Source organism: Ixodes scapularis, unplaced genomic scaffold, assembly GCF_016920785.2.
Source record: "Ixodes scapularis isolate PalLabHiFi unplaced genomic scaffold, ASM1692078v2 PGA_scaffold5__190_contigs__length_132052651, whole genome shotgun sequence".
NCBI classification, from domain to species: domain Eukaryota; kingdom Metazoa; phylum Arthropoda; class Arachnida; order Ixodida; family Ixodidae; genus Ixodes; species Ixodes scapularis.
This window is the reverse complement of record NW_024609880.1, coordinates 4,732,273-4,753,405: the sequence shown is the minus strand read 5'-3', so window position 1 is coordinate 4,753,405 and position 21,133 is coordinate 4,732,273. Positions and strand designations below refer to the sequence as shown.

At 50.4% G+C, this 21,133-nt stretch overlaps 1 protein-coding gene and 1 pseudogene across 1 annotated transcript; both read right to left on the bottom strand.

Moving 5' to 3' along the window:
* Window positions 1-7,658: 7,658 nt before the first annotated feature.
* LOC115309502 lies at window positions 7,659-8,390 on the bottom strand (annotated as a pseudogene).
* Window positions 8,391-19,207: 10,817 nt separating this feature from the next.
* On the bottom strand, window positions 19,208-19,981 carry LOC120849960. The gene has a single exon (XM_040222291.1). It carries the CDS (start codon window positions 19,979-19,981, stop codon window positions 19,208-19,210), a length of 774 nt encoding a protein of 257 aa, XP_040078225.1.
* Between the last annotated feature and the right edge of the window lie 1,152 nt (window positions 19,982-21,133).

Below are 21,133 nucleotides of genomic sequence, written 5' to 3'. Positions count from 1 at the left end.
TTATACCCATTCACAAATCTGGAAACAAAATGACAGTCCAAAATTACCGTCCTATATCATTAACGTCGACTTGCTGCAAACTGCTGGAACACATTATTTCAAATCATGTCACTCAGTACTTAGAAGAAAACAACTTAATATACAAACATCAGCACGGTTTTAGACGGGGTCTATCGACGGTCACACAATTAATTGAGTGTGCGCATGAGTTCTCATCTGTTGTAAATGAGCGGGGTCAGGTTGACGTCGTGTTCATGGATTTTTCAAAAGCGTTCGACCGCGTGCCTCATAACAAATTAATTGAAAAGCTTCACCTTGTGGGTCTAAACAGCAATATAGTGTCGTGGGTCCGGTCTTACCTAACTAACAGAACACAGTATGTCTACTGCAATGATGCATGCTCTACCCGCCTTGCAGTGTTTTCAGGTGTGCCACAAGGGTCGGTATTAGGTCCACTTTTGTTTTTACTGTATATAAATGATATTGCAGATGATATGCCGCCAGCTGTCCAGGTAAAGCTATTTGCGGATGACTGCATGTTGTTTTCAAAAGTGCGTACAGTCGAAGACCAAGACTTGCTTAATGCTTCTCTAGAAAAACTTTACTTGTGGTGTGAAAGGTGGGGTATGGTAATTAACTTTGATAAAACAGTATTCTGCAGCATTACAAACAAACGAAACATTTTAGAATATTCCTATAACATAGGTGGCGTGCAACTGCGAAAGGTGGACGAATTTAAATATTTAGGTGTTATTTTTAGTTCTACCATGCGATGGAACAGTCATGTAGATTACGTTTGTTCAAAGGCCTACAAAAAGTTATTATTCCTCAGAAGACAACTTAGGCATGCCAATAGTGATGTTCGACAACTTGCGTACATGTGTTATGTTCGCCCATTGTTAGAATATGCATGCACTGAATGGGACCCGTATAGAAAATGCCACGAATCACAAATTGAAAGAATACAAAATCTGGCTCTTCGATTTATCTTCTCCAGATATAAACGTACAGAATCTGTTTCTTCAATGAGACAAGAGGCGCAGCTTGACTCGCTGGCAAAGCGACGGAAAATATCAAGGTTAAAAGAACTCTTTTCCATAACGACTGGAATGACAAAGCTAGATCCGCAGCTTTACTTGCGGCCTTCAACGTCTCGTTCCCAAAGGACTAGCAACGTCAGGGCGATTGCTCCGTATCAATACAAAAATGATGTATTTAAGTATTCTTTCTTTTGTAGGACAATAGTAGAGTGGAACGCTCTGCCAAACGAAGTCGTCAGCTGCTCTAATCTCAAGTCATTTGAATTATCATTGCGCGAATTTTTAACTGAATAATGTATGTGTGCGGAATACATCTTCAGATGTGCAGGGTGTGACGCACCACTGCATGTGCATAAGTGCTCACTTGAGTGTGAATGCATTTTGCTTGGCTTGTACAACTTATTTTTCTCTCCTGTGTTGACCGTAAGGTTCACAGTATTGTAAATAAATAAATAAATAAATAAATAGTGCTCATAACGGCGCGGAGGGTGCTATCGCACCACTACCCGAATTAGAGAACCACAAGCAACAGTTAAAGTACGTGAATAATAGGCAGTTTCATGATACTCCTAAAACATATGGTTTCTGAATAATTCTTTTTAAAATAAATGCCATTAAAACGGCGGTCGTCGCACAGAGCTTCGCATCGGAGCGCTGCTGGAGGGGCCGGAGAACTCCGGAACAACGCGGCGGTGGCGCCCTCTAGTTGCATCCACAGTAAGAGTAACATCTTTGGCGGGCATCGGGACTCTTGTTACCATGAACTTTAAGAAAACTAGTTCTTTGCATGAAAACAAACGGAAATAAACTTTTTTTGTAGGAACGTTTATTGGAGATTGGTACAAAATAGCCGACACGGGATGGTTTTTGAAAAAATAGTTTACAAGAGTTCGCGGCATAATTACTATTGTTTTTATACAACTACGACTCACCGGAAATTTGAGGTAGCGCGTCCGAAGCTGGGTACGTGCTGACTTCTGTGTGCATTCACGGTACCTCTGCATGGGAGACAAGGGTGGCTACCCTGACGTCCTTTTACCTGGTCTGTTTCGGCTACGATATAGCCGATGAAAGCCAAAATAGAAGAGTAATAGTTGGTGCTAATGAATGCGACACTCTGAGCCAGTTCAAAAGCTGTGGCCGCGGCCGGAGAAATGGCGGCGTTGCGATCGCCGATAGTTGCGATCGCCGATAGTTGCGATCGCCGATAGTTGCGATCGCCGATAGTTGCGATCGCCGATAGTTGCGATCGCCGATAGTTGCGATCGCCGATAGTTGCGATCGCCGATAGTTGCGATCGCCGATAGTTGCGATCGCCGATAGTTGCGATCGCCGATAGTTGCGATCGCCGATAGTTGCGATCGCCGATAGTTGCCATCGCCGATAGTTGCCATCGCCGATAGTTGCCATCGCCGATAGTTGCCATCGCCGATAGTTGCCATCGCCGATAGTTGCCATCGCCGATAGTTGGGTTCCATTGTACGGATCGATGCAACTTCTTTGGGGAATGTTCCAAGCAGTATACTGAACTTTAGTAACGTTGGTTGTACTACTGTTCCGCTATAAGGTACCCGCAATAGTTGCCAAAAGGCTGTCCAACTGTTATCGAATTGTTGCGAGATAAGTGAGGAACACCCGCAAATCTATGCCACGCAGCTGTGGCGTGACAGACTCTAGCAACAAAATCAAGACATTGTTGCCCCGATCATGGGGAAGCACTGTCGCGAGGAGCGCTGCGTGGTCATGCAGTGCAAATGTTGAGAAGATGCATGCGGCAACAGTTGGCAAAAACTGATGTACAGCTGCAGTCCCGTTGTGGCACGCAACGTCTGCCGAATAGGCTTGAGCAACAGTCAACCAACAATGGTGTCCAGTGTTTCCGCAACAATTCCTCCACACATCTATCCCAACCTAGCGCGAAACTGTTGTGTCGTACGGTTGGAACACTTTTGAAAAGCAATGTTTGGGGACTGCATTCTGGCAGTGTAAATGCAAACTGTTTTTGAACCTGCCACGGGAACAGTTTAGCAACATCAGGACAGCACACATTTTACTGGGTAAAAGCAATGCTTCGGTAACTGTTGCGAGTATGAAACAATCAACGGTTGACCGACACAGTTGCCGCAGTGCTTTAGCAGCGGACACTTCTGCAGTGGTATGACTGTTGTTACAACATTGTTGCGCGATTGCAGTAAAACTGTTTTCTGTTGCGAAACTTTGTTGCGTCGACTGTCTCCACAACATAAATTGTTACCTGGGAAGGCGCCCCTTTTTTATTTTACGTGTTTAAAGAGGCCTATACTAAGCAACTTTTGCCACCATCCTTTTTGCACACATATACGGTTCTAATACCGAAAAGTGACGGCCGTGTTAAGCTTCATTTAGTTTAAGGACACCGACCTATGAGGCTAGCAAATATTGACTGCAGGTACTCATGAAAGTCTTAGCCAGGCGCATGCAAGGAGTCATAACTTCGATCGTGGGATTGCATCAGTGAGGAACATTCATGTTTCCCGTAATGTTTTACAGTGTTGCGATTTGATGTTTCGCCAAGTGGATATGCTTTAAATTGACTTTGAAAAAGCTTTCAACCGTTTAACTCATGAGGTTATTTTTTGTATCTTGCAACATGTAAATGTCGGTGACATCCTCTTAGCTGAAATACATATGGCGCATCAGAACTGCTCGACGCAGCTGATAGGGAACAAAAGTGTGACTGAAAGAATACCAGTGGTTGTCGTCTGTTCGGCAGGGATGTCCCTTGTCGCCGCTTTCGTTTTGTATTTTCCTGGAGCCCTTTTGTTTGACGATTATCCAGAGTGAAAGTGTGCGATGGTTCAGGTTGCACTCCAGCGAAGTACGACTTCTGACGTACGCTGATGATGTGGCTGTGTTCTGTGAAAACGCAGAAAGTGTGACCAAAGTAATAGCCATAATCAAAGAATATTGTGCCGCCACCAACAGCTCGGTGAACTGGGGGAAGTGCTCTAGGTTTTGGCACGGAGAGTGGGCATCAGCGCCGGTTTCGTTAGAGACTATAAAGTGGCCAACCACGCTAGCTCAATACCTATAGTCGGTTACAAGTCAAGAAGGTAGGAGAAGCTCCTCCCACAAGTGTGATGCGCCCGTTTCAAATCTCTCCGCAGTCGAAAGAAGAGTTACTGGAAACGCTGCTTGTTCCGCTTCAATGGATTCCCACTTGTCTCCGATCCCACTTTTTAAGAAAGCGACCTTTGTATTGATCAGAGAGGGAACCGAGCCCCTGAAAGCAGCCTTTGTATCCATCGGGGGGGAAGCTTATCCCCGAAAGTCGTATTTGTTTCCGTCGGTGGGGGAGAACTCTAATCTCCCTCTCGTGGCTTCCACAATGCTAAGTCAAAGTAGAAAAATAAAGCAAATATGTACAGAAAGGCAAGACCCTCCTCGCGCGTTGGCCGCGACGTCAAGGAAACGGTGGGACGCTATTGGATGCGGAGGTGGCGGAGGGATATCTGATTCCCTTTGAGGGGCATTTGCCGCTACCTTCTTAACCTGTAACTGACTATACACTCTAAAAAAAAGGGTGTGATAGGGTACACCCATAGAAGGTGTAAGTGCTTGTCACATATACTACACCCTTTGGGGGAATACAAGTGCACCCCAAATATGGGAGTACGTGCACACCGGTTGGTGTGGTGCACATTTACACCTTTTTCTACAGAAATCTCACTCGAAGGGAACACAGGTGCACCCCATTCGCTGGTGTACGGCTACACCTCCTTCTGCACCCGCTTCACTCAAAGGGAACACAGGTGCACCCCATTCGATGGTGTACCATTGCACCTCTTCATACACCCGCTTCACTCAAAGGGAACACAGACGCACCCTGCTCAATAGTGTACCATTCCTCCCCTTTCTACACCTATTGCTCTCAAAGGGAACACAGGAGCACCCCGTTCAATAGTGTACTGTTACACCTCTTTCTACACTCGCTGAATTCGGAGAGAACACAGATGCACCCGGTTCAAAGGTGCATGGTTACACCACTTTATGCACCCGTTTAATAACTTCATAAACCTATTTAAGACATCAAGGAAAACAGTAAAAAATATATGCGCCCCGGTGATTGCAAAAAGGCAGGTAAACGCACACACGGTATTGTTTTCAAATCTCATAGAAGTTTATAGACCCCTTTCGAAGTAGAGCGCCACCTGTTGCACGCAACTGGAACTAGGTCCGCTGCCATCACGCAGGGGTCCCGCCAGAACCGCCTGCATCTTACCGCCTACAACGGTGCTGCTTACACTTTGAGTCCCAGTCTGCGCGCGCCGCATCAATATGTTATCGCATGGCTGCGTACCTTTGTGTACGCAGGATGGATACGTTGACGGAGACGGAAAAAAAGTACGTGTCAGACAAGTTCTGAAGTGTTCAAAAAGAAAAACCGAGTCCTCGTTTTGTTTACAAAACTTTCGCGGGTTAGACAAGAAAACGCTCTTATCGTCCGCAAGCGGAAGCATCGCAAACGATTATATGTTGTAGTAGTGTGGCCGTGTGTCGAGTTCCATCTTCAACTAGAAAGGTACGGCCGCGGTTCAGAGCGCGGCTCGCATGCGCGAGCGCCTCCCTCCTTCAGTGCTTCTTCACTGCAACCGAGGCCATTTTAGGTGCTTGTTCGGCGTGTAGATGCATGATTACTTCTCCCGCAAGTTTGTTTCCTTTACTCACGCCGGTAAAGAGTTTTCCAGAAAACAGACGCCGGGTGGAGGGGGTGTACAGACTAAATGCAGTGTACACCGAATCTGAAAATCACTCGAACCCGCTTTGCGACCGTGGAGTGGTGGCCTGAAGAGAACGCCAAGGCCGTACCGCTAGACGTTTAGGGACGTTACGCACCTAATCAGTTTGGAAACTTGTGAGAATGCAGCCAAACGGTTGGTGTTTAGAGCATGTTCAACATTTGTTATTCTGTTCAACGGTTTTTATTCCTGAACGCATTGTATGTTGTTCTTGGGTCTTCCTCTTGCTTCGGTAGCAGGAACCCTTGATGAAGAAACTTCCTGCACTGAATGGGATTAAAAAAAAAAATTATACACCGGTTTTACACTCAAACAGCTGTGCATATTTTCTGCGCAAAAAAAAAAAAAACAATTCCAGCACACTTTTTTTTTTTTTTTTTTTTACAATGTCGCTTTTTGAGTGGGTTCAAACAAACGTGGTACGTTTACAAACGCCGTGAAATAAACCCAATACATTAATGGTTCTGGAAAGTCTACTCTGTAGCGTTGTGAGCAATGCCATAAACCGCTTAACTTATTAGTCTTTAAAAGGTTACCGAGGAAGGAATTTAAAATGCTGCCTGCCACCAACCCGTACAACCTTTTCTGCTGTTATGTACGATTTGCGATTGCGATTTCTTAAACACTCAAGGTTGTGACTCGTGAGGCACCTTACGACCGGTACGCTGTCGTAAGTTTATTGGAGGGGTATGAAAAAACGAAACGAGCGAGTTCTCGGCTGTCACCGAACGACCAGCTCACGACGGGGGCAGCGTACCGGGTCGTTCGGAGTGGCCACGCTAAAAGCGCGATCACTATGATTAACTGTATTAAAATTATGTAATGTTGCTAAAAAAAATCACTACAAAACAAAAAAGAACTTGCCTGTTTCGTGAGCCCTTATCGATGCGGGGACCACGTATGCTTCGACGAAGAAGTTGTAGCTTCTTTCCATGCACCGGTTTGTGCCTGACCGGCTCCTGTAGAACTGCTCCACCTCCCTGTCACTTATATGTGGCAGTATCGATAGATCATTAGACCAACAGGTGACCGGGAAAGCACCCGCACAAGCCATAGCCCAAAACGCTACAGCGGCTACGCTGCACGCCGACCGGTCGAACGAACCCTGCGTAATGGCGGCGATCACCCAATGTTGCTAGATGCTTTACTATTCCGGCTAAGTTTTTTTTAGTGTTGCCAAAATTTCGAAAGGGGTCTATTAGACAGACTATTCCGTAAACAAGTACAAACTTGCAAGCAATCCGTGATATCTGAAGACGTACAAAGGAGCTTTTACACAACTTAAAAGATTACTAGGCAAACAAGAACCGGGGGTGAGTCTTAGGTAGTGTCTATTCTGCCAGCAGCCCGTAGAATTATTTCCACAAATATCCACCGGCAGTCGCCGTTAATTCATCGAACGACGTTTCATCGACAGCTCAGATTAGCTTTTCTATTTTAGCTTCTCTCCTTTCTTTTCTTGTAATGAGCTGCCCCAGAATGTATCCGCGAAGTGAAGTGTATGGGGACAGGTGGGCTAACATTTTTGTAATTAGCCGCCGCAGACTGTCGCCACGAAGCGGCGCGAACGGGTCGGCTGAGTCGGCGAGCACGTGCCTCATAGACACACGCGCGACAAAATGTCCCTGCAGCGTGCATTTTGCGTAACGAGTAGGGCTGGGCGTCGATTAAAAATTTTAACCCGATTAATCGCTACCCTTTAATCGATTAATTAATCGATTAATCGGTTGACTTTAGTAAAAAGCAAAAGTAGACATTTTGTCCTTACAATATGTTTTATTGTATGATAAACGGCGCATATATTCAAACTTGATTGAGAATAAACGTTGATGTAACGCACTCACAGATCACAACCCCAGCTGCGGAGGCAAAGAAGTTTGTTGACATTTTCCGGCAGGAGCGAGTTTCTTTGTTTGTTGACGATCATCCCTGCTGCGCTGAACAGACGCTCGCAGGGCGTTGAGGTGACTGGGACACACATCACACTCTTCACAATTGGCACAATTTGAGGAAACAGGGAGCCCTGAGCTCGCCACCACTGTAGTGGGTCCAGTTCATCGTCCGTCACCTCGGCCATCGATCGATAAAGCGACACTTGGCAGGAGATGGTGGGCTCTTCATTTTCCTCCGAGAAAACGTATTTTCTTTTTTTCTTGGGCGTTAGATCAGTAGAATCGTCCGAAGACGCATGTGTTAGCTGGGAAAGCCTTTCCCACACAAGTTCGCGGCGATCTTTTTCGATTCATGCGAGGCTCTTGAAACGAGGATCGAGACACGTTGCCAGTTCATAGTCGTTGTATTGCGGCCACGCGCGAAGCCTCTCATCGATAGAGTCCACCAGCATGGCCTTGAAGCGGCAGATGAAGGCAGGGTCACAGTCATTCGTCTTCATTTTATTCTTTAGCAGTTTTAAGGCTGGAATAAGTACAGACCGAGTAACGTACTTGTCCCCTCCAAGGAGCTCAGTAATGTCGAGCAGGGGCTTCAAAACTTCCCGAAGCTGCTCCAACATGTCCCAATAGACGTCTGTGAGGTGGGGAATCGACGATTTAATGGTACTGCTGTCCTCCATGGAGCGGCGCAAAGGCTCCTTCAGTTCAAGCAGGCTGCATATCATTATGTACGTACTGTTCCACCGTGTTGCGATGTCCTGCTGAAGCTTCTTCTTAGGTGCTCCGAGTTCAGCGGCATGTTTTGAAAGGACGGCCTGGTTGTTCGAACTGCGCTTAAAGTGACCCACAGTACGACGACAGGCGGCTAGCAGTCGCTCCACACCCGTCACGCTGAGCGCCTTGTGGACGCACAGCTGAAGCGTGTGAGCTGCGCACTTCAGACTCTGAAAGTTTGCTCTCTCCACCCCAAGACAGATGTTGCGGGCGTTATCGGTACAGACAGCTTTTACCTTTTCAACGATTCCCCAATCTGTAGCAGTCTCCAATACCTCACTGGCACATTGTTCCGCTGTATGGCGCTCAGGTACGTTTCTCACCTGCAATGTTGCCGATCGAAGCATCCAGTCGTCGTCGATCCAATGCGCCGTTATCCCGAAATAGGCGTCATTGGCGATGGAGGTCCAGAAGTCCGCTGTTAAGCTGATGAAGCTGGCTGCCGAGAGTTCTGCTTGAAGACGCTCCCGTCTCGAGGTATACAGGGCATCCACCTTGGCACTCACTGCACGACGGGACGGCGGCTGGTAAGACGGAGAATCCAAGGCAATCTGAAAAACTTTCGCTAGTCCGTGATCTTCCACAATGTTGAGAGGCCGGCTAGAAGAAACAAGCCAAGATGTAAGGGCTTGTGCAATAGTTTCTTTTTTCTTCAGAGAAACCGGCCTCGAAGAGAAAACGTCGGTAGTCGTCTGCTTTTTTGCAGATGATTCTTGTGGCAGCGAGATGCTTGGGTGCTTAGCTCTGAGATGGTATTGAAGCGAGCTTACACTTCCGCTATATGCGAAAGCTTTTTTGCAGATGAGGCAGTGAACTTTCTTTAAGTCAAAAACTTCGCCCGCGGAGAAATTTACTCTAAACCCGAATTTCCCTGAAAGGTTGCCCTTCATACTCCTGTATTCGTCCATGCCTGCGCAGGGTGTTGTGATGAGATACTTCTCAAACAAGTGACTGCGGCGCGACATGAATGGATGAGGAAAGACGGGGGCAAGGCAGACGGGGATAATTGGGGAGCGTCGATCCGTCGAGGACGTCCCTGAAGGTGTTATAGGAGTAGTACGTGAAGGACAAAAACAGGATGAAACATCTTCGTCGTTCATGTAACTTTACCCGCACGCTCTAATTCCACGACGTCCTTGAAGCTTTCAACAAACAGAAAATCCCCGGCGAAGGAAAGGCCCCTTTTTACGGGGAAAAGGGGAACGAGCCCATCCGGCTGCGCGCGGCGCCAACTCGTCAAAGACGACGAGAGAACGGGGGAACATCTGGAAGCACTTTGCCACGGGCAGTGCAGGTCCGCCAAGGTCGTTGCGTCAAGAGGCAAAAGCGACGCCGAGAGAGAAATTCCAACCACACAAATAAAACACAGGGTCGAATACTGAAGCAAGCCACGAACCCGGCCGGCTTTGCACCACGCTGAACGAGCGGAGAGACGAGCGAGGTCACGTTGTAGCGACCGCAAGGACGGAGCATAACCTACAATGGGGATCAAGGCAGCCTTCGGAAGAGCTCTAGCTTTGTCGCTGCAAACCCGTAAGCCAACATGCTTGCGTGCCTTCAAAAAAAAAAAAAAAAAAAAAAAAGCTGCTGCGTGTGCTCAAAAAGAGCGCGTAGCTATAACGTCCAAATTCATGACCGAGGTCACCGGACTTCCGTAAAGCCTGCTTTCATTCTGCTTCTGTTTTCGCTTTTTTCTTCCAATCCCGCGTGACGCACGACGAATGATTTGTTTGTTGGGTGTTACCTACGAGATGAACAAGGAGCAAGTTTGTATGTTCGTTTTAGAGGGAACGGCAGCAGGAGAAAGGAAAAAAAACGTATATTTATTTACTTTTGTTCGCCTCATTTTAACCGATTAACTGGTTAAAAAAATTGATCGCGATTAAAGCATTAATCGATTAATCGGAAGGTTAATCGTTCAATTGCCCAGCCCTAGTAACGAGTGACGATGAAACGTTAGTGTCGATGAAACGTGTCTACAAAACGGGCATCGACAAAAACGTGTTTTCACGAAACGCCAGGAGAATAAGAAAGTCAGTATTCCACCTGCAGTTGTCACATGATTGTATACAGCAAATGGCAGGCGACTGCCGATAGAATTTCGCAGAAATTATTCTCCCGGCTGCTAGAAAATAGACACTGCCTAATTCTAGAGGTAATCCGGAACGGAACTGTCAGTTGTTGCAAAGGGGTAGGTTGCAGTGCACTTACGATGAAAATACCGGACTTGAAATATGTAATCCGATATATATGTGGACACGGGCACTGCAGAACCACACAAACACAAAAATGAAAAGAAAGGGGTCCGTGAAGATTCAACACGATGTGGCCGAAGCAGTAATTTGCCGAACCGAACACTAAACACATCACATAACTTCCTTGGGCTTTTTTGAAGAAATACCCTGTTGCCGATACACGCGTAGGACTTCTCAAACACTGGAAATCTTGGTACACTCGAATACGTTGTCGCGGGCGAAATCTACGGCAGGCCCGCTGGTCTCAGCACAGCACACAAGCAACTAGGCCGGGAAGCAGACATTCCGAGGTCGATAAAAGCTACTACGTCATCCGTGAAACCTTTACCACGTGATCACGCTCCTGCCGTATCCGCGCTCAGACAGAGGAGTCGAGGGATAAAAAAAACCTTCGGTTCATTGGTCCGGCAACTGCGCGCCTTCTTCTATGCTTTCAGCTTAGGGAGAGAAAGAAAAAGTGAAAGCCGTTTACAACTTCCTGTAACGCCGAATTGGAGCGCAGCTCTTGAGGAGGAGGAGGAAAGGGTGCTGAGGGGGGGGTATATTCCTCCTCCTCCCTCGTGATCATGCCTGCTAGTCCTCCTCCCCTCCTTCTCCTCCACCCCTCCCTCTCCACCGCCTCCTCGTGCAAGCTCCTCCCCTCCCCTCGCCTCCGCCTCCCCCTCCTCCTCCCCCTCCTCGCCCCCAAGGTCATGTGACCCCCTCCCCCGAGGTCACGTGACCCCCCCGGACCATACTAGACAATAAGGGGAGGAGGAGGAGAAGGAGGGAGAGGAGGAGGAGGAGGAGTGGAAGGGGCGCGGTTACGCCGACGCCGCACAGGCTGGAAACGGGTCATGTGACCCCCTCCCCCGAGGTCACGTGACCCCCTCGGACCATACTAGATAATGAGGGGAAGAGGGGAGGAGGAGGGGGAGGAGGAGGGGAGGAGGAGGAGGAGGGGGAGGGGAGGGGCGCGGTTACGCCGACGCCGACGCCGCACAGGCTGGAAACGGGTCATGTGACCCCCCCCCCCAAGGTAACGTGACCCCCTCGGACCATACTAGATAATGAGGGGAGGAGGGGAGGAGGAGGGGGAGGGGCGCGGTTATGCCGACGCCGACGCCAACGGCGACGCCGACGGTGACGCCGACGCCGACGCCGACGCCGCTCAGGCTGGAAACGGGCCCCTAAGAGCTGCGCTCTAAAAAAAGAAATGAGTATGAAAATTGCAGCTCCTTCAAGGCCAAAAGGGGCCACCCTCGCAAAGGCTTATCTTCAGGGGCAACCCAACAATGAAAGGATTTGTCGCTTATATCCTCTTGAAAGTTCGACCCAAAGTTAATAGTGCAGTGGATGCTATCCGTGGCCTTGGCCTTCAGGCTGGTGCCGTGCTCTGTCTTATCTCTAGCTTGGAGACTGTAGTCACTTGATCCTACCCGGAGACCCGATTGGCCTAAAACAAGCATAGCGTCCACTCTACTGTCAATACCGAGGGAACACGGTAGCTCCATACTTCCTAAGAAAACTGCCCATCCCAAAGAGTGACCTCCATGGGGGAATCCAAGCACAAGCTGATCGGGGCGCGTGGCTAGCGTGGCGGTGCATTGGTACACCTAGATGTTTTTAAGGGAGAGGGGGATGCTCATTGTCGGTGTACAAGCACACTGGCTGGGCAACGGAGGGTGCGTCCTTCAGGAAAAGGGTGCATGAGCGCCTGATGCACCCGACTACACCCTTTTTTTCTTAGAGTGTAGGCGTGCCTTTGGAATCTGATCGTAATAGTAACGAATGCTGGTAGGAAGAAACTTCAAAGCTTAGAGAAAAAACAACCAAGTGGGGTGGACGTGAATTATCAGTGTTCCCCGGAGCAACGGTCGGTAATTCATTTATTTTGGCAAAAATTTGGTACGTCATGCAGGCTCTTGTGTGTTCTGGATGGCATGTACGAAAATGCACCGAATTTTCGCAGTGTTTGTGTGGAGCTGAGGATGGGAGCGAACCAGTAGAAGCTGTCTGCTCTGGACTGTTCGTTCTGGAGGTGTTAGCTTGTGCCATAAATTTCTGAGGCAAATCGTAAACAGTTTTTTAATTAAAATTATTTCTAAAAGACACGACAGATGATTTCTTACGCGCCTATTTTGAAGTGGTTTGCCTTATGAGCTGCCTGAGTTTGCGGTTTCCTCAGTTGACGACGGCTGTTACACTGTCACTGGCTATCTTAAAGAAGTTGTAAGTTCGGATTTTCATTTGAATATCTGTCGACAGTTTCAAGAAAGTGCTTGTCGAAACCTCTAAGAGAAATGCTGTTTGCGATGCCAATTTACCGATCCCTGTATCGGGAAAGTCCAGGGCAGGAAATGCTTTCTCGAGTTAAGAGGATGGTCGCCCTAGCGGCTGTGAAGACGTTTTTCTTTCAAACTGCACACATGGATAAAACCCGGTTAAAACGTGGATGGAGGAGAAGGGCGTGTTCGTTGCTTGGTCGACAAAACGTATTCTGTGCAAAAAGCCAGAATCCATAGAGTACGTCTTCCTGGACTTCTGGTATGCCATTTTCTTTTGGGATGTTCTCCAGAGGGCGTTAGAGAAAAACCTGCCGTTGACAGCCCATGGAATCCGGTTTTTGTGTGTAGACTGTGAGGAGGAACTCCCATAAGATACAGTGATGCTCCTGGGCCTGCACGCAATATGGCGGAGTCGAATGGCTGTAAGGCATGCTGATATTGATGCACAGGAAGTTCGCAGTTTGTTCAAAATATATGCACTTTCAGAGACGTTTATAAGATACACTGTCCCGCGTGTGAGTGGTTACCACTGTTAGACTATCTGAAACCTTGAAAGAATTTTAACCGACCGCGTCAGCCGAAGCTAGGTTGACGGTCTTTTAAGCGCTTTTTGAAAAAGTGTGGTTGTCAAAACACAATAAAGAAGAAGACAAAAGCGCGCCCGTGGTCTAACGGTTATCGTGATTGTTTGCCACCCAAAGGGCCACGGTTTGATTTTTGGCCGCGGACGTAGATCTTTATTATCTCTGTAACTCTCGCATTCTAGAAAATTCGAGAAGCTTGTTGCGTATTCGAGGCCCGAATGTTCTAGGCGCCGAATATTCTACGCCGAATGTTCCAGAAACCCATGCGTGTACATAAGGGGTTCCGCGTGGCAAGCCAACGTCAGTCTCTCGCCAGCGTTCGATCTCGCCACATCGCCCTTATCGAGGCTCACCTTCAACGACTGTTATTTCTCTTTTTTTTGGCCCAAGCTCGCCTTATGAAACGTTTAGTTTCTTCGTCATTCCCCGTCTCGCCAATCCATCGGTGACAATATATACGTTGGAAACTCCCACAAACAGCACAAGCCAGCAAACAACAACGTAAATAAACAATTCAAACCAACACAGAATAATAAAATTTCGAAATTTCAGTAACGCCAAAAGAAATAACAAAGAAATTCACATTGCATTGGTCAGATTATTCAAACATTCACTGTCGGCAGGATGTGCAATGTATATCCTAGAACACGTGTCGCTTAGCCCAGCTTGTTTGTCTTGCATCGGCAGGATGTGTAACGCATATCAACGGACACGTGACGCTTCGCGAGTGCGATTCGGAGAACTGAACCTTGCCCATAGCACCTGGGAAGAAGAAACGGCTTTGAAAAGAACGACCAGATACACACCACGTAACGGATGCCAAATCGACCTCTTAATGTAATCCAAGTTAATTCCGTAAAATAAACGTTGTTTTATTCCTTCGTAAACCAACGTCGCATTTCCAATTATCGTCACGTCAGCACCCGGCCGTCGCTGACACACTTGTTCTAGATAAAAGCCTGGGAACGTGAACGATTCCAAACTTAGAGTTTATTCATTTTGTTGTTGACGGAACGAGGATTTGTTTTGAAAAGAAGGGTGTGACCAGCTGGAGAAGCCCGGGACGCTCAGGCAAAGTTCTTCCAGCGGCGGCAGACTATTGCCTTCTGAACGGATGTCTCTTTCCACAAAGAGGCTTCTCTCTGCGTGTGTGTGTGTGTGGGGGGGGGGGGGGGGGGGAGGGGAGGGGGGCACTCAGTTTGGTCGAACGACATTTTAGCGAACGGGCACTTTTTATTGAAAGTCACTTTAGACAATGTTCGGCCGTTGCGAAGCGGCGTTTGCGGGTGCTTTAAGTGGGTACACATTTTTGTTATGAGCCGCCGCAGACAGCCGCCGCCAAGCGGCGTAAGCGCAGCGCGGGGTGGATTGGTCAAACGCGCACCTGTTTTTCGCTAAAGTGTCGATTCGCTTAAATGGCGCTGTTTCCTAAAACGTCATTCGCTGATCTGATATGGACCCCTGATGAGGGTACGGCGACGGTGATCTTAGCAGCCTCTATACAAAGACTGCGCCAAGCACGCTTAGGGGTTCCGCGCAGTGATAATCTCGCGCCGATTTGGGCCCTGTCGTGGGAACGTTAAAAGTGTCTTCCGAAGGAGTTTGAAATGACGCCGCTTATACACAGCTATGTTGAAGTTTCTTTGTCATTCTTGCGTATTGCAAAGAATTACAATTATTTTGCTTACAAATAATCATGCGGCCATTTTTAATCAAAATTAACCAGCAACATCGTGACGTAATTGGATAGAAGATATCGTCGTTAAATAATAACGACATTATATTACTCGTTTGTTGTTTGGGATTCCAACGAGTACGTTGCTACGTTAGAAAAAAAAACTAACGCGTTACCAGTACCGTCGTTAATTGTAACACGTTAGTTTCAATACTGTGTCACACAAGGTCGGCAGAGTTTATAAGCCAACACTTATATTGTACTAGATTGATGGGGCTTTCGCGTAAATGATAGTTAAATATTTCGACAGTGGTGGTATTCATTCTAAATTGAAGTCACCGCACACTCAGTGTTTGAGTCGTGTGCGTGACAGATTGCTTTGTCCGCGTCTGAAGTTTTCAAGTCTCGGATACATTGCAGTGCTCGAACACTGGTGCTCGCTTAATACCCTGCGACATTATTATGAAACGCTCGAACTCTAACTGCTGGAGTATACTTTCTTTCAATCTAAGACAAGACAAGGCCCACGCTATGATTTGACAGGAAGAATCAGGCAGCGTCAGAAGCGCAAGTCACTAAGTATTTTGTTAATGATTGGTTCAGAAATGATAGAACAGGTGCAGTATCATGAGAAACACCGTGATGGCGCAGTTTTGACGTTCTCTGATAGTCTCCGTAGTGTCGGCTGCGTCTGGGCTTAAGGTGAAACGAGGTATAGGCGACCCAGTCTTACCAGTAGACCAGGCTCACAAGTTTTCCACCCGTGAGTAGCAAAACTAATCTAACATAACTATCATAAAGAGAGTTGACTCAGCAACAAGCAACCGGATGAGAAGGGTAACAACATAAATATAGCAGTGGCTTAAATATCGCGCACAATGAAAAGTCATATGTATATTTCTCTTTTCTTGTTGAGTTTGATGTGTAATTCTTTAATATTTCTGTTAAATAACAAAAGACATGTACAAAAGTGAAAGCCGTTTACAAATCCCTGTAACGCCGAATTGGAGCGCAGCTCTTGAGGAGGAGGAGTGAAGGGTACTGAGGGGAGGGTAGACCCCTCCCCCTTCTCCTCCTCCTCCCCTCATTCTTTAATATGCTCCGGGGGGGTGTCACGTGACTTCGGGGAGGGGGTCACGTGACCTCGGGGAGGCGTGACCTGGGGGTGACCTCAAGGCCACGTGACCCCAAAGGTGACCCCCACGTGACCTTGGGGGTCACGTGACCTGGAGGGGTCACGTGACCTCGGGGGGTCACGTGACCTCAGAGGGGTCACGTGACCTGGGGGTCACGTGGGGTCACGTGACCTTGAGATGACCTTGGAAGGGGTCACGTGACCTTGGGGATGCGACCACGTGACCTCGGGGGTCACGTGACCTCAGAGGAGTCACGTGACTTGGGGGTCACGTGACCTTCAAAGGGTCACGTGGGGTCATCTTGGGGTCACGTGACCTTGAGATGACCTTGGAAGGGGTCACGTGACCTCGAGGGGTCACGTGACCTTCAGGGGGTCACGTGACCTTGAGATGACCTTGGGAGGGGTCACGTGACCTTGGGGGTCACGTGACCTTGGGATGACCTTGGTTACGCCGACGCCGACGGCGACGCCAACGGCGACGCTGACGGCGACGCCGCTCAAGCCGGGAACGGGCCCCTAAGAGCTGCGCTCTAAAAAGGCTCGCGGTACACCTAGGCACTTCTTATGAGTTGTGAATGCGAAAGCATGCACGCCGCTCTTCCGCTCCCTTATCTCGTCTGCGGCGTACTTGCGTCGACGGTCGACCGCGCGCGCTGTCCACGGCGCGCTTACCTTGGGCGAGGACACGCAGGGCCATGGAGTGGCGGTCGTTGAATCTGACGCGCAGGATCCAGGTTTTGAAACCTGGATCCTGGAGCAAGACGGGGCTCTGACACGCTCAGTCGACCAACTGACCGGAGAGAGAAAGGCTCAAGCTTTTTATAGCAGAAGCCTCCTCTCCCCCCTCCGGCATGCCCCCAGCCAATGCCGTAAGGGAATGGGCGGAAAAGTGGTGCGGAAGGCGTGAGGGCATGTCGGCGGGGTTCCGGTCAGTAGGTAGCCACTTTGCTCGCAGATCTCTTTTTATTGTGAGAGCTGTGATCGCTACAGTCAACTGCCAAGGCAGGGCTCGGAGGTGGCCGCTCGTGATGGCTTGTCGGAGGGCCTGGTTATCCGTGAAGATGATGGTGCAGGGGGGGACGAGGAGTGCTGCGATGGTCCAGGCCAGGGCCTCCCGAAGGTAGATGCGCGGGTCATGGCGGGTCAGGATGGCGAGGGCTGAACTTGGAGTGACCACTCCTAGTCCATCGTTCGATGCGTCCGCAAAGGAAACGTTCACAGGCGTGGTGGGAACTAGCGGCAGTGTGTGGGGGAGGCTGCGCCATAGTTCGCCGAACACGAGGAGCCACTGGGGGGGGGGGGGGCGGTTGGTGAGGGCGCTTTCAAAAAGGGGGCGGAGAGCACTGTAGCCCGACCGGTATAACGAAAAATAAAACGGCCAAAGTCCGGCAAGGCGGCGGTACTGCGCCAGTGAACAAGGTTGGGCGAGCAAGGGCAGCGTAGCTGCTAGGGATTCGACTCGTTGTGCCGTGTGGGCGATAGTGGAGTTTGCAGTGTCGAGTCGGAATCCAAGGAATTTGATCGTCCTGGCGGGAACGAGGGACGTGTCCTTAGGGTTTATATGAAAACCGCAGTTGATTAGCTGCTGGACAAAAAGGTCGGTGTGGTATGCAAGAAACGAGGAGTCTGGGTGGGCAAGGAGAAAGTTATCGACGTAGGCCCAAGCCCAGACTCCACGTGCACGAAGCGTGCGGGCAAAAGCTGTCGCTAGCGACTGCATTATGAAAGGTGCAGGGCGGAGCCCAAAAGGGAGTCTAGTAAAAGAAAAATACTTCCCGTCTATTCGAAAAGTCGTAAGCTTCTGGGCAGATGGATGCAGCTTAACGTGGTAAAAGGCCTCCGCCAGGTCCACCTTAGTGAAATATGCATTAGGTGGAAGGGGGACCTGGAGGAGGACTTTTGGGAGGGGGTCAAGACGAAAGGGGGGGGCCGCTAAATGCGGCGTCAAGTGGCTTGCATCGAGAATGAATCTCGACTCGGTAGTCGACTTGGGGGCAAGCTGGACAGGGCTCAAGTACGGGCCTCTGCGGGTTGGACGGATAAGGCCGGAGGCGGCCATTGACGCGACTGCAGCGCGTAAGACCGGTAGTTGGTCAGCGGGAGGAGGGCGGTTGTTTACAACCGAGGAGGCGGTACAACGTACGCGCAGGTTGCCGTAATCCGCGGGGGGATAAAATCCAAAAGTGTCGGCAGTAAGATCCCAATTAACATTGGGTGGAGGAGCACTAGCTCGGACTGGTTGCCACGGGGGGCCAGGGAGAAGGTAGAGGCGTGAGTCCTCTTCGGGCGACTCGTCGTCCCCTTGCGAGGGCTCATCGGAGTCGTTGTCGTGAAGCCACCGCAAAATGCGGTCGGCCGCGAGGACCCAAGTGTCCTCCTCCTCCGTCTCCGAGGAGGAGAGGGAGGAGGAGGAACGAGAACGGTCCGAGGTGGACGGTTCAAGAGAAGGAGGAGGAGGTTGCACATGCAACGGGAGCGGTATGTCGGCAGCCTTAAGGGCCTGGAGGAGTAGGTCCGGGGGATCTATAACGTCTTGGACCACGGCCACTATGGGTTGGCCAGCTATGGTAACTAGTACAGGGTGGGGGTCATGGAGGACTAAGTCCAAGGGTCGTATGAGTTCGTCCTCTAGGGGTGAAGGCAGTTCTGGACTCACCACTGTTGGTGGCGGGGTATCAGGAAGATGGCTGTAGTCTCGGGTGTGCCACATGGGAAGGCGTTGGAGCAGATGCTCCGGGGGGGGAGCAGTGGTCCGTTGCAACGGAGGAAAAAGTCCACTGCTAGTCACTGGTGGCGTCGTCGGTTCACTCTGCGGCGTCAGGGACGTCGCGGGCACGGGTAGTCGGCTGTCTGGGCCGATTGCCGCGGGTGGCTCCACCTCGGCCACGGTTGGGCTGCCTGGAGGGCCGGTCGGATGCTGGAGGGGGGGGCTGTTGAGTGGGGAGCGGGGCTCCCAGAAGGTAGGATGCGGTAGGGTCAGCGTAGCCCTGGAGGGCGGTCTGCCAGCCGGTGAGGGCCACGTGGTATAAGAGGCGGACCCTGTCAAACACTCGGAGCTTGGCTGAAGGTCGGAGGGGGGGATCTGAATCCCAGACTTGCAAGAAGAGTTCGAGAGTCTGTAACTCAACGACGTCACGGGTCCCGAAAAATCGGGACTGTCGACTTGCTCGGTCGACGTAGAGCAGAGCGTTTCTGAAGTCTCTGCGGGTGGGTGGGTCGCGGGTGGTAAACAACCGCTGGCCTCTACTTCCGGTAGGGGCACGGGTGGGGTTGACGTGGCGTGGGTAGCGGGGGTCGCGACGGGGTGGGGACTCGGAGCTACTACTCGAACCATGGTCGGAGTCATCAGGGATGCGGGCGCGGTAGCGTCCGACTGGGTCCTGGGTGGAGGGGAAGCCGTGGAAGAGGAGGTCCTCCTCGTCGTCATCTGTCGTGGCGTCGGGGATGGGCTGCGCCATCTGGGTGACACGAGCACGTCGGGCTGGCGGGTCCGGAAAGGCAGCCCGAAGGGCGAGGGTGAGCGCAGAAACGAGCTCCTGTGCTGCCGGCGCTGCAGCGCCGGAGGGCCCGGGGGCCATCGGTCCAGACGGCGGGGCTGGGACAGAACCGAAGGGGACACGGCTCGTAGGACCAGGCGGCGTAGTTGCCGGCAAAGGGCTTCCATCGTTGGGGGCGCCGGTCCGGGATGAAACGAGGAGTGCTGCGATGGTCCAACGGGTGTAAACAACCGCCCTCCTCCCGCTGACCAACTACCGGTCTTACGCGCTGCAGTCGCGTCAATGGCCGCCTCCGGCCTTATCCGTCCAACCCGCAGAGGCCCGTACTTGAGCCCTGTCCAGCTTGCCCCCAAGTCGACTACCGAGTCGAGATTCATTCTCGATGCAAGCCACTTGACGCCGCATTTAGCGGCCCCCCCTTTCGTCTTGACCCCCTCCCAAAAGTCCTCCTCCAGGTCCCCCTTCCACCTAATGCATATTTCACTAAGGTGGACCTGGCGGAGGCCTTTTACCACGTTAAGCTGCATCCATCTGCCCAGAAGCTTACGACTTTTCGAATAGACGGGAAGTATTTTTCTTTTACTAGACTCACTTTTGGGCTCCGCCCTGCACCTTTCATAATGCAGTCGCTAGCGACAGCTTTTGCCCGCACGCTTCGTGCACGTGGAGTCTGGGCTTGGGCCTACGTCGATAACTTTCTCCTTGCCCACCCAGACTCCTCGTTTCTTGCATACCACACCGACCTTTTTGTCCAGCAGCTAATCAACTGCGGTTTTCATATAAACCCTAAGGACACGTCCCTCGTTCCCGCCAGGACGATCAAATTCCTTGGATTCCGACTCGACACTGCAAACTCCACTATCGCCCACACGGCACAACGAGTCGAATCCCTAGCAGCTACGCTGCCCTTGCTCGCCCAACCTTGTTCACTTGCGCAGTACCGCCGCCTTGCCGGACTTTGGGCGTTTTATTTTTCGTTATACCGGTCGGGCTACAGTGCTCTCCGCCCCCTTTTTGAAAGCGCCCTCACCAACCGCCCCCCCCCCCCCCCAGTGGCTCCTCGTGTTCGGCGAACTATGGCGCAGCCTCCCCCACACACTGCCGCTAGTTCCCACCACGCCTGTGAACGTTTCCTTTGCGGACGCATCGAACGATGGACTAGGAGTGGTCACTCCAAGTTCAGCCCTCGCCATCCTGACCCGCCATGACCCGCGCATCTACCTTCGGGAGGCC